The sequence below is a fragment of the Diospyros lotus genome, chromosome 1, assembly GCF_014633365.1.
Source record: "Diospyros lotus cultivar Yz01 chromosome 1, ASM1463336v1, whole genome shotgun sequence".
In the NCBI taxonomy this organism is placed as follows: domain Eukaryota; kingdom Viridiplantae; phylum Streptophyta; class Magnoliopsida; order Ericales; family Ebenaceae; genus Diospyros; species Diospyros lotus.
This window is the reverse complement of record NC_068338.1, coordinates 47035846-47053577: the sequence shown is the minus strand read 5'-3', so window position 1 is coordinate 47053577 and position 17732 is coordinate 47035846. Positions and strand designations below refer to the sequence as shown.

General features: G+C 37.0%; 1 protein-coding gene across 2 annotated transcripts in view; it reads right to left on the bottom strand.

Moving 5' to 3' along the window:
• Nucleotides 1–13882, bottom strand: part of LOC127795656 (tripeptidyl-peptidase 2) — a 60831-nt gene extending 46949 nt beyond the window's left edge. The window contains exons 1-7 of one of the 2 annotated variants that reach the window (XM_052327465.1): nt 13376–13882; nt 12507–12585; nt 12342–12415; nt 6375–6484; nt 6177–6257; nt 4627–4713; nt 4388–4530 (exon numbers count right to left, since the gene is read on the bottom strand). In XM_052327465.1, the coding sequence (XP_052183425.1) occupies nt 4388–4530; nt 4627–4713; nt 6177–6257; nt 6375–6484; nt 12342–12415; nt 12507–12585; nt 13376–13694 (893 nt within the window). In that variant the 5' untranslated portion in view covers nt 13695–13882. The remainder of the gene's footprint in view (nt 1–4387; nt 4531–4626; nt 4714–6176; nt 6258–6374; nt 6485–12341; nt 12416–12506; nt 12586–13375) is intronic. The other variant, XM_052327472.1, reaches the window with a different exon arrangement.
• Nucleotides 13883–17732: the final 3850 nt, after the last annotated feature.

The following is a 17732-nucleotide window of genomic DNA, read 5'->3' as shown; positions in this document are numbered from 1 at the left end:
CTCAATGGCAGCCAAAGGAAGCTGGATTTTCAGTGGGGTGTCCTACTCGTGAAGCTAGGGGAGGCAGTGCATACATGGAGCATATGAGCCTTCAATTGCAGCAGAAGAAAGCTTCCTTTTCAGTTGGAATAGAGCCTCAATGGCAGCCAAAGAAGGCTGCCTTTTCAGTTGACCAGCAGCATCAAACATGGGGAAAGGATTTTGAGAAGGAGATTAGCCAAGTTGACAAGAAAACAAGAAGTGTAATACAAGAAGAGTGCAAGGAATTCGTTCGAATGTTCCGCGAGAAGCTACAAGAGTTTGCAATGATACTAATTAAGAAGTATCATTACAACTTTCCGGTGGAATACTTTGATGATTATCACGGAAGTTTTAACAAAGATGAATTCCTTAAAATGGAGCAGCCGAAGAAGAAATTTAGGAGGCAAGAAGCAGATTCACTGCCTACCTCCAATACGGAGTGGAAGAAGTATGTCGGCCTAGGTGGAATGGACAAGAAAGGTGACGATAATGACAATGCTGACAGCAATAGCAGACTTTGCGAGGGTTCGGTACAAGGTGTGTGGGCAAAAGGAGAATTAAAGGAACACACCGATTCCTTTGGAAAAGAAGTTCTCGATGGTGATGTTTTTGGGATTCTGCAACAAGAGCAGTCCAACTTTAAGGAAGAAGGGGAAGAGGAGGAAGAAAAAAGTGAGGAAAAGGGATTGGAGGATGACACTCAATCAATTGACAGCCTCTCAAGCACTCTTACTAGTGCTGAAACACTTGGCCAGGTGTCAATTATTGAGCAATCGTTGGCTGGATGTGAAGTTGCAGCATCTCCTAATGTTAATGCTCACAAACAGCCTTGGTATGAGTATTCAAGGAAAGAATACAAACCTCCATTGCTGCATTTTGAGGCTGTTGTTGATATTTCTGCAGCAAAACATGGCTGTGGGTTGAATGGGGATAGAGTAACAGCAACAATGGCTGAAGATCTGCCCTTCTTACTTGTTTTGGATGGTAATGAAGTCTTCCCTATTGAAATTCTGGGTCAATTCATACTTGTAATTGATCTTGAAAACCTAAGAATGAAGAAGAAGAGACTTAGAAGTAGAAAGAAAGAAAGGAGGATTATCCGCATAGAGAAGATTGGAATTGGATGAACAGCAATGGCTACTTGCGGCAAGTTCTTGGGGACAAGAACTCTCTTATGGAGGGGGGAATTGTCATGACCCTATGAGTAATAAAAGGGTATTATTGTAATATGGTAGAATAGTTTGTTAGGGATATTCTAACAATTAGTTAGGTGCACATGGCTGCATGTGCAAGGCTGTTAGGGGACAAATATGCCTATATAAGGCTGATGTAAATGGAGGGGATGGTATGCTGAAAATTATTGAAATGAATATCTGATTCTCTCTCTACTTCTCTCCCTCATTTCTCTCTACATCCTTCCCCTAATTCTATCCAAATATCCTTTTAAACTTTCTGTTCTTAGTTCTACTCAATCGGATTCTTCCGATTGCCAATCCAGCCCCATTACTGGGTAGAGACGAAAACGGCTATAGAGAGATACATGGAGGGTATGGGTTTGGGAAAATTAATAATGAGGGTAAGTCTATTCAAAATTTTGCTATGGCATATGGGCTCATCATAACCAATACTAGGTTCAAAAAACGGGACGAACACTTAATCACATATAAAAATGTCATATCAAGCACCCAAATAGATTACTTCCTCATGAGACAAGAGAATCGGTTATGTTGTAGGGATTGTAAGGTGATACTAGGAGAGTGTTTGACTACTCAACATAGACTTCTAGTACTTGACGTTCAAGTAAGAAATTGGAAGAGAAAAAATCACATAAAACAAAATCCAAGAATCAGGTGGTGGGATTTAAAAAAGGAGAAACAACTAATCTTCAAAGAAAAATTAAGGGGTAGAAGGGAACGAAATGGAGAAGGATAGACAAACCAAATGTGGAGAGAAATGGCTAATACCCTGAGAAGCACAGCAAAGGTGACTTGGAGAGACAAATGGTAGAGCCCCTGACCTTAAAGAGTCTTGGTGGTGGAGTAAAGAGGTACAATTGAAAATTAAAAATAAGATAACTTGAAGGCTGTATATCAGTGTAACAATGAAGAAAATCAAAAAAATTATAAAGAAGCAAAAAAGGCAACAAAAAGAACTGTTAGTGAAGCAAGGTCAAAAGCATATGAGAATCTATATAAACGACTTGATACAAAAGATGGAGAAAGGGATATATATAAATTAGCTAAAGCAAGAGAAAGAAAAACAAAATATTTACATCAAGTGAAATGCATAAAAGATGAAAATCAAAATGTATTAGTGAATGAGAGAGCGATTAAGGAGAAATGGAATGAGTATTTTACAAAATTATTCACTGATGGTGGCGACACAAGAGTTAGGTTGGGACATCTTAGTAACTCCGAAGGGGACGTGAGATATACATTTTATCGATGCACAAGTTCAAATGAAATAAGGCAAGCATTAAAAAAGATGAAAAATCATAAGGAGGTGGGACCGGATAATATACCAATAGAAGCATGGAAATGGATGGGAGAAGAGGGCATCTCCTGGCTAACGAAATTATTTAACGCGATCCTTAAATCAAAAAAGATGTCAGATGAGTGGAGAATAGTACTTTGGTTCCTATATATAAGAACAAATGAGATGTTCAAAACTGTGAAAATTACAGAGGAATTAAGTTAATAAGCCATACCATGAAACTCTGGGAGAGAGTAATAGAGCAGAGGCCCAAAAAAGAAACAGAGGTATCGGAAAATCAGTTTAATTTCATGCCTGGTAAGTCAACAATGGAAGCTATACACCTATTGAGGCGCCTAATGGAAAGGTATCGAAATCATCAGAATGACCTACATGTGGTGTTTATAAATCTAGAAAAGGCCTATGATCGGGTCCCTGGAGAAGTATTATGGAGGGTTTTAGAGAAGAAAGGAGTCCGAATAGCCTATATACAATCCTTTAAGGACATATATCACGGTGCAAAGACAAGGGCCAGAACATGCGGATGGAACACTGAACCTTTTAAAATTACAATAGGACTGCATCAAGTTTCTGCACTAAGTCCATACTTATTTGCCCTAGTAATGGATGAACTCACTAAAGATATTCAGACAGAGGTGCCATGGTATATGCTATTTGCAGACGACATAGTGTTGGTGGATGAAACAAAAGAATAAGTGAACACTAAGCTTGAGTTGTGGAGAAACAATTTAAAATCTAAGGGACTTAAATTAAGTAGAAAGAAAACAGAATATATAAAATGTAAATTTAGTAAGAATGCAAGAGTGGAGGATGTTATAATAAAATTGGAAGACCAAATCTTACAAAGAAAAGACCATTTTCGATATTTGGGATCAGTGATTCAAAAAGATGGAGAAATTCACGAGGATGTCACACATAGAATTAAGGCAAGTTGGCTAAAATGGAGAAATGCATTGGGGGTGTTATGTGATGGTAAAATCTCATTAAAACTAAAAGAAAAATTCTATAGAACAACTATAAGATCAGTCTTGTTGTATGGCTCAGAATGTTGGGTAATCAAATATTAGCATGAGCAAAAGACGAGCGTAGCGGAGATGAGGATATTAAGATGGATGTGCGACCATACAAGAAAAGATAAAATTAAAAATGAAGTTATTCGTAATAAGGTAGAAGTAGTGCCAATCAAAGAGAAGATGAGAGAGACTAAACTAAGATGGTTTGTCATGTGAGAAGGAGACCAAGAGACGCTCATGTGAGGAGAGTTGATGAAATTGAACAATTAGTCAAAAAAAAAGGTAGGCAGACCCAAGAAAACTTTAGGAAAGACATTAAAGTTTGATATGAAGTTCATGGACCTAAATGAAGATATGACAAAAGACAGAAATACATGGAAGTTTAGAATTCATGTAGCCGACCCCATATAGTGGAATAAAGGCTAAATATGTTGTTGTTGTTTATTTCTAGGTTACAGCCAACCAACAAAAAACATGTTTCAGGAAAACACTTTTCAGGAAATTATTTTCCAAGGAAACTGTTTTCCCTCAGGAAAATACTTTCCTGCAAACAAATTGAGCCTTAGATCCTTTGCAGCAAAATTTAACATACAAGGTTCAAATTACATCCTTTGATGTTGCACTATCTCTTATGACTTCTCTCTTCATGTTCATGTATTGCTGCTATTGTTGAAGTAAGAGAGTTGGGTCCATTTTTATCCAGTTTACCATAATCATCACTGAAATGACAATACAGCACCAACAGGATTAAGATTACCTTTGTTAGCTGAACTCAATGCTGTGTATCATTTTATTGCCTATCTCAAGCTAAAGTTTGGGCCCCTCAAATATATAGCACTTTCAGTAGCATGCATACAAACCTATAATTAGTTAAGGGGACAAAGTCAGCAAGTTTCCCTCGTTCTGGATCATCCTCAAGACTCTGAGTGTCAAGAGCAACCCTCCACAGTTCTCCATCATGCCATACAACAGCATCTATAACAGGACCCTTGTCATCATAGCTCTGAGACATAAAAAGAAAGCAAATGGTATGAAAACAAGCATGCTATAAATTCATGCAAAAAAATAGGCAAAGCAATAAAAGATGACTGAAACTGACATCAGCTTGCTTTCTCAGAAAATCAACTCTGTTCTGGAGGTCTTCATGAACCCTTTTCAAGTTAGCATCCTCAACTTTCACATGTTTCTAGAAACAAGCACTTCAAGAAAGTTATGAACAAATAGAACAACAGCTCATGAAAAACAAAAAATACATTTAAAATCAAGCTCGTAAGCAAAAACTTCCATGTCAAGACCTGCAGAAAATTGCACATAGACTACCATAGAATATCAGCTGGTGCAAAAATTTGAATAGCAATTCCACCAGGAGAAAGAATATGTTTTGTTTCTCAAACATGCTGAATCCAAACAAACAAAAATCAAGATTTGTGTATTTTTTCACTAGAAAATCCAAAAGTATTAAATTGGTAAAATGGTAAATTGCTCCCTTGGGGCAGGAAGGTCATAAGATCAAGTTGTGGAAGCAACCTCTTTGCAAAGCTGTTGACGTTTTGCCTGAGTTGTTGTACTTGAAGTCTAGAAGAAATCAGTAGAGAAAATAATGATGATCGGGTGAAGTTAGATTGCAGGGTTTATTTGTAACTAACTGTTGTAATTAGTAGGGGTATTTTAGACTCTGTAATAGTCAGTTATTTCCCCTAGGAAGATCTGCCTCTCTAGTTTATAAATAGAAGAGTGCGGAGGCTAGAACGGATCATCAATCATATTTTCATTCCATTCTCTTTTGTTTGAGTACAGTGAGAAAAGAGAGAGAGCTGTGATAGAATAGTTCTTGGAGTCTTTTCATGTGAGTATTGTATTCGAGAGAAAAGAGAAGGAGGCTGATTGAGTCTTGTATTGATTTTTGAAAGTTCTTAGTGGATTGTTCTCTTTGTTGGAGTGCTGGATGTAGTGTCATTTCTATCGCATGAACCAGGGTAAATCGGGTGTGTTGTATTGGTTTGCTTTTCTGATCTCTTTTACATTTTGTCAATTATTTACTTTTTGATATTGTGAATGTGTTGTGATTGGTTTCGGTGAGAATATTGAGTGATTCTTGGGCCATATTAGTGTTCGGTTCCAACAAAAGCGAAGGCTAAGATTGCATTCAAAAATGGAACCTCCTCAACCCTAACAAACGAGGGAGCTTAATGCACTGGAGACACTCTTTTTTTGTCTCATCTAAAAATCTAAGCTTGTGAAGCGAAGGGGTAATATTATATTTTACATTCTTATTTTTATTCTCAACATAGCCCCTCACATGTAGCAAAAAATCACTACATAATTGATCTAAACACGTGCAACAATTTAAACATTGAGTTGGAGGTGAGATTTGAACTAACTTTTTCCTACTAATAGAAATTAAATTGTCAACCACCATCTCGTTTAAGAACCTAAGCTTGTAAAGAGGGGTAATATTATCTTTTATATTATTATTTTTACTCTCAACAAAAACATTGTCAATGCATGATAACTTCTTCCTTTAACAGCATTTTGTTCTACATGGACCATTGGTGGTCATTGATGTATGAGAACAAGTTTTAAGTGAATAAGGCTTTGGACATTCCATGTCAAACATGTATCACATAAAATAAAAGGAAAGAAAAGAACCTTGTCAAATTCATCAAGACATTTTACAGCTTCAGCTATAGCTTCCTGATGTTTCTCATCCCACTTTTTCTCTCTCTCTCTCTGTTAAGAAAAGTAAGGGAAAAAATTGGTAATATTGGTTATAGAATTTACTTAGAAGTTAGAACTCAATCCAAGAATGCAGCACAAATTTACTCAACAATCATGAACAAGATTTACCTTCAAACGGGAAGTCAACGTGTCTGTGAAAAGCTCATATACCAGCTTATAACCCACATGCCATTCCCCTGAGGGGTTCTTCCACGATGAATTTACAAGAAGGGATGCCCCTATAAATGTTTAAAACATTATATTAAGTAGATAATGGCACCATGACATACCCAACTAGTTCTGAAACTAAAAAACCCACACATGACCAACATAAATGATTCAAAAGAAGATGATAAAAGACATATCAAAAAACCAAAATCTTCGCTAGAGACAATGTCACAATAATAAAACCACAACTCTCTAAAATTGCACTTTTCCTTAGCAAGACAAGAACAATTACAAGTGATGTAGGGGCATGCACCCCTGAAAATTGCAGTTACCAGGGGGAGGGGCACACCCACATATAAGGCGCATGTTCGCAAGCAAAACAACCGATGTGGGACGATTTTCGTCCTACATCAGACACTCTTACCCAGAAAGCTATCGACTCGATAGCGGAATCCTCACACCAATCGACCGACAAACTTCCCTAGCCAACGGAATCCTCACGCCAAACCATTTAGGTGGAGTGCCACGGGATAAATCTCGCTCTGATACCAAATGATGCAGGGGCATGCACCCCCGAAAATTGCAGTTACCAGGGGAGGGGCACACCCACATATAAGGCGCCTATTCACAGGCTGAACAGCCGATGTGGGATGATTCTCATCCTACATCAACAAGTAACAGGATAAATGGCAGGTGCAAGGTACAAGTCCAAAGAAAATAAGCCCATGGTTGAAATAATTCACAATGATAAACAGTCAACAATTATTTGACAGTTAAATAAAGTACATACGGTCTAAATGCAATAATTCCATAGTCACTTTATGAACTAAATTAGAACTGGAACCCAAAGTATTGAAAAGAATGCAAATGGGACAATTATTCAGATAAGAAGTGAACATGACATGTTATGGTATCCCTTGCACATTGGTAATCCATAATCTATTGAATGCAAAGCAAGAACTAGAAAACAAGATTCAGGAGTTCAAATCATAGCAAACTTGAGACTCTATGATCTATCCATAGGTTTAATTGATAGATACTGGGTCTATAACTTACCTTTTCCTTTTAGTTAATGCAAAGCTGAACTGACCTATTTATAATTAGCATGAAGGCACTGAATGGTATTTCAGTAATTCTAAGATCTGCTACAAGTGGACTGTAGTTTCCATCCATGCTCCTTTTTGCTTTTTCAAATTTCAGGTGTGATATGCACCATAATAAGGACAATCCAATGCTTTGAGACTTGTGAGTTCATCAATCTCAGTAAAGTTGAAAGTATGTAAAATTGCTCCATGCGATGCCTTTCTTCTGCCCCTTACCCTTTTCCACTCTTCCACTCTTCATCCTACATAAGTACAAAAATAGATTTCTTGGGTCATAGCTTATGGGCCCAGAGCCCCCATCTTTGCCACTAAAACATATTTAGTTGCCGTTTTAGTACTTCTACCATCACAATTTCTAAAGATTAGCAAGCAGTCACTTACAATCAAATGAAACCTCCATCTATCTATAATCTTTGAAACCTATAAGACTAGTGAAGCCCTAGACCTATAAAATTCTCAAAAAGAAATTGTCACATTCCTAGGGTTACCTAGGGTTGTGATTGGAATTGGGGGAAGAAATCATAATGTTAGAATTGAAGGAGGGGGAGAAATCAGCATAAAAGGGAGGGAGAATTAGAGAAGAAACGAGAGAGGGATAGAGAGAATTAAGAAGATAGAATTTTCATTTCATTACACATGATATCCATCCTTTTCCAATTGGCTTTTTTATAGGCAAAGCTAGCTAATTAACTGATTTCTAACAGCACTCATGTGCTCCTAACAAATTACAAAATATCCCTAACAAACTATTATACCCAGCGTTCTAAAATGCGGCCTAGGTGGCTACCTAGGCGTTAGGCGGACCCTTGCCGCCACGAATACATGAAAGTTGGCATCCTAGGCGCCGGGCCCGATTATTCGGGTCTAGGTGACACCTAGGCGACCAAAGCACAAAACAATGCCTTGGCACCGTTTATATATATATATATAAATATATTGTTTATTGTTTATATATATATAAATTTCTTTGCCAACCAATCCATCTGATCTGTTTATATATATATATATATATATATAAGTTTTATTTGTCTTTAACTTTGATTTATCTAAAAATAACATGAAATTACATAAAAAAATTAGAAAAAAAAAAAAAACAGTCCGCCTAGGCATCCTAGGCCCGACTAGCGCCTAGCACATTTCAGAACACTGATTATACTCTATTACAATAATGCCCCTCTATTGCTCCTAGGGTCATAACAATTTTCCCACCTTGAAAGGGTTCTTGTCCCCAAGAAACTTATTACAACCGAGCTATTATTTCTTCATCCAATGCCCATCTTCACCAACTAGTTTCTTCTTCGCCTTTTCTTGTTCTTATCTCGTATTTCCCTCTTCTTTTGCTTTCTCTTTTCTTTTTCCTCAACAGTAACAGCACTTTGACTTGTTGCAACACCAAGTCCAGCCATCCACTTCTTCCCTATTGCCATTAAAAATGGTTCCAATTTAACTGTCAGTCCTGCAACCATATCATTTCCAGTTATAGGAAGAAATTCCAACTTCTCTTTAAGCAAATCAACCCTTTTGGTAGCTGTTGTCCTATCTCGTGTGCCCGAGCCAATAACATCCGTATGGGATGTTCCAACCAAGGTGCCTGGTGCAATCCTTTCGTCCTTCTCCTCAAGTACTTGGTAAAGAGGCTTTTCAGGCTCCTTCCTCGGCTGTTTTCGAAGATTAATAGCATCGAGAGCCTCAGCACCAGCGGGAGTGCTTGAGAAACTATCAACTGATTGAATATCGTCCTCTAATTCCTCTTCCTCAATCTCTTCTTCCACCTCCTCTTCTCCTTCTTCCTCAAAGTTGGATTGATCTTGTTGCAGAACCCCAAAAACATCACCATCAAGAACTTCTTTTCCAAAGGAATCGGTGTGTTCCTTTAATTCTCCTTTTGCCCACTCACCCTGGACCAAACCCCCGCAGCATTGTCATTACAGCCACCTTCCTTGTCAATTCTGCTACCTAAATCAAGGTATTCCTTTTTCGGCTACTCCATTTTAAGGAAGTCTTCTTTGTTAAGACTTCAAAAAATAATCATTGAAAAATTAGGTGGGAAAGCTGTAGTGATACTTCTTAATCAGTATAATCGCAAACTCCTGCAACTTCTCATGCAACATACGGTTGAATTCCTTGCTTGCTCCATGTATCCTACTGCTTGTTTCTTTGTCAACTCGACTGGACTCATTATCCAACTTTTCCTATGCCTGATTTTTCTAGCTAAACTGCTCATGATTCATGTTATTTCCAACTAAAAATGCAGCCTTCTTTCGCTACTATTGAGGCTTTGACCATCTAATGTGCGCACTGCTTCCCAAGGCTTCACGAGCAAGACATCCCACTGAAAATGCAGCATCCTTCTGCTACAATTGAGGCTCCAATGGTCTCCTACGTGCACTACTCCCCTTAGCCAACTTTTCACAAACAACATAATTCAAAGATCAAGGAGAAGGAGTTTTGTACATCCTTATGTTGTTGTCTGAAATTTCCGTTAAAACTAACTGCAACTTCCGACCAGAGAGTTACTTCTCCCCTTCAATTATGATCAGCAATCGAACTCGCTGGAATATTTTGCTTCACCTTACTAGCAACACCTGCAACAACCTTGGAAAAAATCAGTCGCAAATCAACATGCTCTTCCACTTCGATGAATTGTCAAACCTTCCTTCAGAGACGCCTTGTCTGCTCATCCACAATCTCTGACCAATACTTACTGAATTTCAAACCAAGAGTCACCAAAGGCACTGTCAAAACCAATTGGCCAAGTCGCCTCCAGCATAGCCTCTATAATGAATTGACTCAGTTATTCAATCCATTCTTTGTTGTGTCCAAGATCGCTTCCTGCAATCCTTTTCCTTCCGCCATTGTTGATCTTGCGAAATTTCCCGATTCAACAGCCTTCGTCAATGGGACTCCCTCCAATCCTAATTGGGCGATATTTTCAATCGGTGGTTTTCAATCCGTTCACCATTATTGTTGGACTAACCTCGAATCCTTCCTCTGGTTCTACCTACTCACTAGTCGCGTTTGATAATGGTCGTGACACATTCCTCGTCCGCATCGCCAACTACAACGCAGCTCTCGTACTGGCCTTCTGCTCTAGTAGCAAGTCTCTTGGTCGTCCACGTTAACACCGACGGACTCGCTATCACCTCTGAACTTTCACACCCGTCATCTGCTTCAATTGCGAAACTCTTGGCAATCCACATCACCCTTCGACGGACTTCCACCTACTCACAAATGATGGTCCGTTCGCGTCACCTCAGGTTAGCTCGCCTATTGACCCACTCCAATTGCGAACGCTTCTTTGTTTGCATCACCTCCGGTGCTACTAGAATTCATCGGAACAATGCACGATTTTTGAAACCGACCTATGCTTCGTTTCTCAATTTCGAACTGAGAAAGTTGTTTTTCTCTCTCGATTATGACCCGTCCCTTGATTCCTCAAAATCGCTGCTTGCACTCACCTATCAAGAGCTAAGAACAGCTGATTCAAACCACCGTCGTAATTCAGTCATTCAAACCAAATTGCTACAAGATCGCCGGGATCACAACCAAGGAAAGATTGGCTCTGATACCATTTGTCGCATTCCTAGGGTTACCTAGGGTTGTGATTGGAATTGGGGGAAGAAACCATAATGTTAGAATTGAATGAGAGGGAGAAATCAGCAGAAAAGGGAGGGAGAATTAGAGAAGAAACGAGATAGGGATAGAGAGAATTAGGAAGACAGAATTTTCATTTCATTACACATGATATCCATCCTCTTCCAATTGGCCTTTTTATAGACAAAGCTAGTTGTTTAACTGATTTCTAACAGCACCCATGTGCTCTTAACAAATTGCAAAATATCCCTAACAAACTATTGTACCCTATTACAATAATGTCCCTCTATTGCTCCTAGGGTCATGACAGAAATGCCCAACAGTTCCAGTTGGAAATACTTTATAGCTATATTTACAGAAGTGTCAAACATTAATGAGTCCTCCAATTTCCTAATTCTATCAATTATCCAGTAAGGGAACAATTTGTTCAACACAATTGATATTCTTGTCCTGCAATCCATAAAACAAAAACTATTCACGCAAGATCCACAATAAGATATTACATGACAGGCTTATTTTTTTATCAAACACGTCTTCTTCAACCAACTACTGAATCTGTCCTTGATTTCCTTTACTAGTTATTTCCCTTACCACCTCCGACAAATTTTCATTTCAGCTAGATGTTTCTGTGGTTTCAGCCTCCACCATCAGGATGCCCACTTCCACATGCAACTACCACCACCAAAGTTAGACAAGTGGTGCACGATCACATAACTCATTTTCCAGTTGTGTTTCTAAGTTTCTTTGATTTCCTGCTATTGCCTCCAACAATTATTGTTCTTTGAATCCTGTGTTAAGATTCTGAACATTTGTTAGTAACTAAGTAGAGCCAAAGATGGATCATACAACGGAGACAAGTATCAAATCTAGATTGATATAAGACATGCCTCTTACACATCCAAGGAACCTTAAATAATTTGCAGAGTTCCCATGATACTGCATGCCCATCAAACAGGATGAGAAAATCATAAAGAATAACAGAAAATAAAAACATAGCAAAAACAGAAAATTTACAAGTGCAATTGTCGGATGAATAACACATTAAATCAAATGTGGATCTCCTAATGATATAAAATGAGGAACAACAAGAATCATGCAAATGAAATCTGTTTTTAAACATATTTGATTGATAGCGTACTACTATAAAAACCTCCACATTCCTTTGGGGGACAATGAGTAATTAGGGGAAAAAAATAATGCACAAGCTTCACTTGAAAATCCATTAACTTACCTGAGGCTCCGCAAATGCAACCATCTGCATTAGCCTTCACCACATTCGAAGTATCAATGTCTCCACTCCCAGTGCTTAAAAAGGGGGGGGAAAAACTCTACTTAGAGCTATTTCAAACAAAAAGAAATGCTCACACACATATCCTGGAATTATACAAAAAGGTACCAATCGATAACATCTAGGATTTTGGGCTTCCCATCCGAGGTAACTTGCAATCCAGCAGCTGCAGGATCCACTCCAGAATCTGGAATATGAGAGAATTTAGCACATATGTGATAGGAAAACTAAATAAATAAATCTAGAACAACCTCCATCAGGAAGAAACCATTTAAAAAGCTTGGATTATTTTAAAGCAGAAAGCTAGTTCAATTCATGCGCAGTAGTTGCATAGAGAGACGGGGGAGAGGTAGAGTATTAGCTCAAACGAAGGCAATAGTCCTAGGCTTCAGAATTCAAAGAGAAACAAAACAGGTATGCAGGCACAAGCACACAATATAACAATAACAACTTCGTCATAGGGATTCAAATTCAAAATGACAACATAACTACTTTATCGCATCCATCTATGCGTCAAACCAGGCCATTCTTCATCAAGCCTCCTAATAAAATCGCACAAAGTCAAAATGACCTGTAAAAGAGTCAAAACATCCAAGATCTTCATCTACAAAGAACGGAAAATCTCCTCCATGCAATGAACTGACTTATGCCTTCAGTGTTTTGGTACAGAAATTAACCACTCGCACTCGATGATCCTTGTGATTTACTTCAAATACATACTCAAATGTTCAATTTACTCCATGCAGTAACTAAATTAACTCACATAACATCGTTTTCTCTTTGACTTTCAATAAACACCGATAGGAGCCGGGAATAACCGAAGAGTAGAGTCAGTATACTGAAGATACCAATGACGGCGCCTCGGCCGTCGAAGCCGGGGCGATTCACTTCAACTACGATCATCTAATGTTTAATTTACATAATAAACAGCGACAGGAGCGGTGAAAAATCAAAATTGGCAAGTATGGTCAGTATACCGAAGATAGCAATAACGGCGCCACGGCCGTCGAAGTCGGGATGAGCCTCAAGGAAGCGGTCGGCGCCGATCTCCGTCTTCGGCATGAGAGAGGCCATGAAGGTGGACTCGTTCAGCTTGAAATTGCGCAAAGCGGCATTATCTTCAACCGAATTCGCAGAAGAAGAACCAGGCATCGCCCTAACCCTACACTTCCCCGCTCCAAAGCCTCGTCGGCCGCCTCTTGAGATAAACCTTTTGGGCGCTATGAGTGAGACAGACGGAGAAAGAAAAAAAGGCTGAAATGATTGCCTTACCGCCTCAAACAATGGGATTTGCATTCTTTTAATGTATCATTAGGGGTGTTTCAGTAATTTGGCATGGGCCGGGCCGATCCCGGCGGCGGAGTGAGGGAGTGAGGCCGCCGCCGCCGCCCGCCGGAATCTTGGGAGGTTGTTGCAGTGGATGTGAGTAGCTGGGTTTGGGATTGGGTAGCGTTTGGGTTCGTTATTGGGTGAATTACCTATTGTGTCCTTTTGCTGGATACTTGTTGCCAAATTTGCTAGGCACTCTTTCGGGTCGGACGTGGGGTGGGGGTATGGCCTAATGGGGTACGGTTGCACGTGCATGCGACGAAAAAGTATTCCCTTTGGAGATTTATAATTTTATTTCTGAAAACGACAATAAAAAAACTGAATTAAGCAGTGAAGTTCCCGAATAGGGTGTTTTTATATTTTCGGAGTAACTAGGTTAATTACCTACCTCACCTCGTCCAATACTCCAAGGTTTAAACCATGTCTTCATCGCTTCCAATTACGGTGATGGTTTGTAAGACAATGACACGTTAGTTTTTTTTTTAAAATTGTAGTATTCTTTTTTGTGTGTGTGTGTGTGTGATAATAACAATTATAATTAAATACTAATTTATTTTTGTTTCCAAGAAAAGGAAAAATTTTAAAATTTTATTTGAATCAAATTAAGCATTTCCATTTCATTTTTTTTCTCTTTCGTCTTGGTTTTGGTTGGACAAATTAAAATAACAGAATGATTAATTCAATTCAATTTTTTTTTCAAATAAACAAATCATGTTCATCTCTGATAATTAACTAATGACTTTGTTTTATTGAGACATGATGTAAGATGTCAACCAATATAAGTGTTTGGGGCACAAATTAAGTGATTGGGTTACGATAAATTGAGATTTATACTAATAGGTCGTGGGTTCAATTTCTTGTTATGCATAGTGAGATAAAGTTTCTACTTACAATTTATCTCTTTTGTCGAAATTAATGGCACAAGTAACGAAAGATCGTACAAGGACAATAATTCAACATATCAAACAATACATGACTACTGAGTTTAATAAAATAAAGAAGTAACATTTATGTATTTTGGTTTAATTACACATAATACATCTAGAATCCTAAAAATTATAATTATTCCCTTCTATAAATAGACATTAAAAAGTAATGAACCTTGACTATTTTATCGCGAATAGAGAATATTGTCTCTCCTTTCTTTATTCCATGAACCCATTAAAACATACGAAAATTTGTATTTTCTAAATTCATGTGTTTTTTCTTTTATTTTTGATTGTTCACTTACTCTTTCTATATTAAAAAAAAAAAAAAAAAGTCTTACCGAACACAAAACAACCTTATAAAAAAAAAGCTATATTTTGTTTGTATTTAAACAAATATTTTTATGACGTCAACTATCCTATTAATCCTCAAACATCTTATTGTAGGATTTAGTTTTGTTTTAAAATATTAATTTTCAAATGATACGTGTTTCTTCACAATACTCTAATAACCCCTAAGATTTTACAAAAGGTTCATGTCGTGTCCCTATGATTTTTGCATATTTATGAAAAATGGACCTCTAAGCTAAATCACTGTACAAATCTAATACTTCCTGAATCCACTTTGTGCACCATTTTTTCATCCAAAATGACATAAAACTCCAAAACTTTTAAAATCTTTAGCCCCCCCCCCCCCCCCCCCCCCCCCCCCCCCCCCCCCCGCCGCCCCCATCTTTATCAAACATCAAAAGATGCCTTTTATCTTTTTTATTTCTGTTTATATGCGTGTCTATGTGTGTGGGCCCTCAATAAGAATAAATAATTAAAGTAAATAATCTAATTGAATAGTTATTTACCATAATATCCATCACAAGTTTAAAAAAATAAAAGAAAAATAAGAATGTGTCACATGCATTTGAGGGAAAAGGAAAAGAGAATGAAAAATATGAATAATTGATAATACGGTGGTCAATCACCTTCCTCTACCTCAGACTAAGTACCTGCAATGAAATTGGGGACTTGTTTCCTCAGGATCACTCAGACGTTCAAGTCAAATAACTTGGGTTATCATAAACCCAAACTATCCAGTTCAGAATTTAGAGAAAAAAGAATGGAATCATTTACCCGTCCATATTGTTTTCCTTTTATCCTTTTGTCGGGATAGGGATTCTCTTTTCAAATCGCTGAGATCCTCATCCCATCACCAGCGGAGTCATGATCCTAATGATATAGATATGGTAATCCTTTCCGAGAGGTTCAAGATTGTCCCTATCTTTATGATTCTTAGTCTGATATTTGATCTCAATAAATTCGAAACATCTTCGCTGAGTAACATATTAGCCAGTGTGTTGAGGCGTATCTACCACGTATTCTCTTTGAACTTAAGTGGGATGACGCCAATGAAGTGGCCTCTTAGTGAATACGTGTCACCGCTGCCATTGACTGTATTCCCGAGATATTAGAGTAATTATGAATCTTGATGACATTTTCTCATACCAGTAATTTTGCGAACAATTATCTAATGATGGCCCAAAGTGATGTTGCAATCGAACATATAATGCTCTTAATATGATAAGGGCAGGGGTATCATTTGTAATTGAGTTAAATCTCAAGGGTATTGGTTATAATTATACAAAAGATATAAATTAAGATTTAGCATATGCATTTGTTTGAATGCATTATTATTTGAAGTTATTTACTATTTTAATTTGTAAATTATAACTTTTTATATATTTTATGACTGTTCACTTGTCAAATTATTGATGAGAATTGATTTTTATTTTTTTTACAGTATGATTAAAAGAAAAGTAAATTAGATTTTGGAGAGCAATTGAGCAAATCAGGCAAGATTGGAAGTCAAGAGGTGTGGTAGAAAAGACTTGAAGGAGGAGATTTTTTTGGAAAATATTACGGTACATTATTGTATACATCTTAAGTTATACAATGATGCTAAAATGTCTAAAATATTCTTTACCTAAAACGGTGAGGTGAGGCGATGAGACGCATAACTAAAATATCTCTCACTAAAGGTGGTGAGATGCGGTAAAGTGAGGCGATGAGGAGCGATGGGTATTTTTGTTATTTATTGTGTAGCTCAAAGTATATATAAATGATGTACCAATAGTATGGTCTAATTTTTTTTTAGTGACAAAGAGAGGAGAGTTTTTCTCAAGTGAATGGTTTTAAAATGATTAAATTTTAAGTGGTATTATTTTTAAAAATTAGTAATATGACAGTGATCATCGTTATATTTTAAAAATAATTATATTTTTTCTTAATTTTTTTATTGATTGTGTAATACTTTCTTTCTGTCTTTAATAAACAATCGCTATTTTTTTCTATTTAACACGTAACATTAAAATTTTAGCACAAGTTATAGACTTCTACTTCTTTGTAAGTTTTATATTATATAAAAACATTTTTTGTATGATCAATTATAGTTTGAGTCTGGACTTGAATTATAATTAAAATTTGATCATCTATTGAAATTATTTCACCTTATACATTTTCCAAATTGATGTGAAGGAGGATAATATATGATATTAATGATGGTAATCCTTAACAAAATATTAAGGAGGAATAAGATGCATGATGTCATGTCACTATAAAATGAATCATAGGACGATGGTTTTGAGTTCTACCATACCATATTTTTGAAAAAGAAAAAATTATTGGCCAAATCATATTTAAAATTCTTTATGCTTTTGATTAGGCAAAGGCATTTTATGGGAATAACTAAATAAATGAAATAATATATGAAATTTTACATGCTTTTGGCATGGCAGACGCAATAATCGATGGAATTAAAAAAAAATAGATAATGTCATATGATGGACTTTGATAATAATCTGTATCCATTTAATCGGCAACACTGTCCTTTAATTAATTATATATATTTGATAACTGATATGTCATGCAGTTATGCATAGGCATCTTCGTATCTTAATATATTAACGAAAGCCTAGATGTAGTACAAAAAGGTTTACGTGTAGTATTATTTTTTAAAATTACCATGAGATTTTGAAAAGCATTAAATTAAAAGAAAAATATAAAAATCACTGTAACAGATAATAAAGTG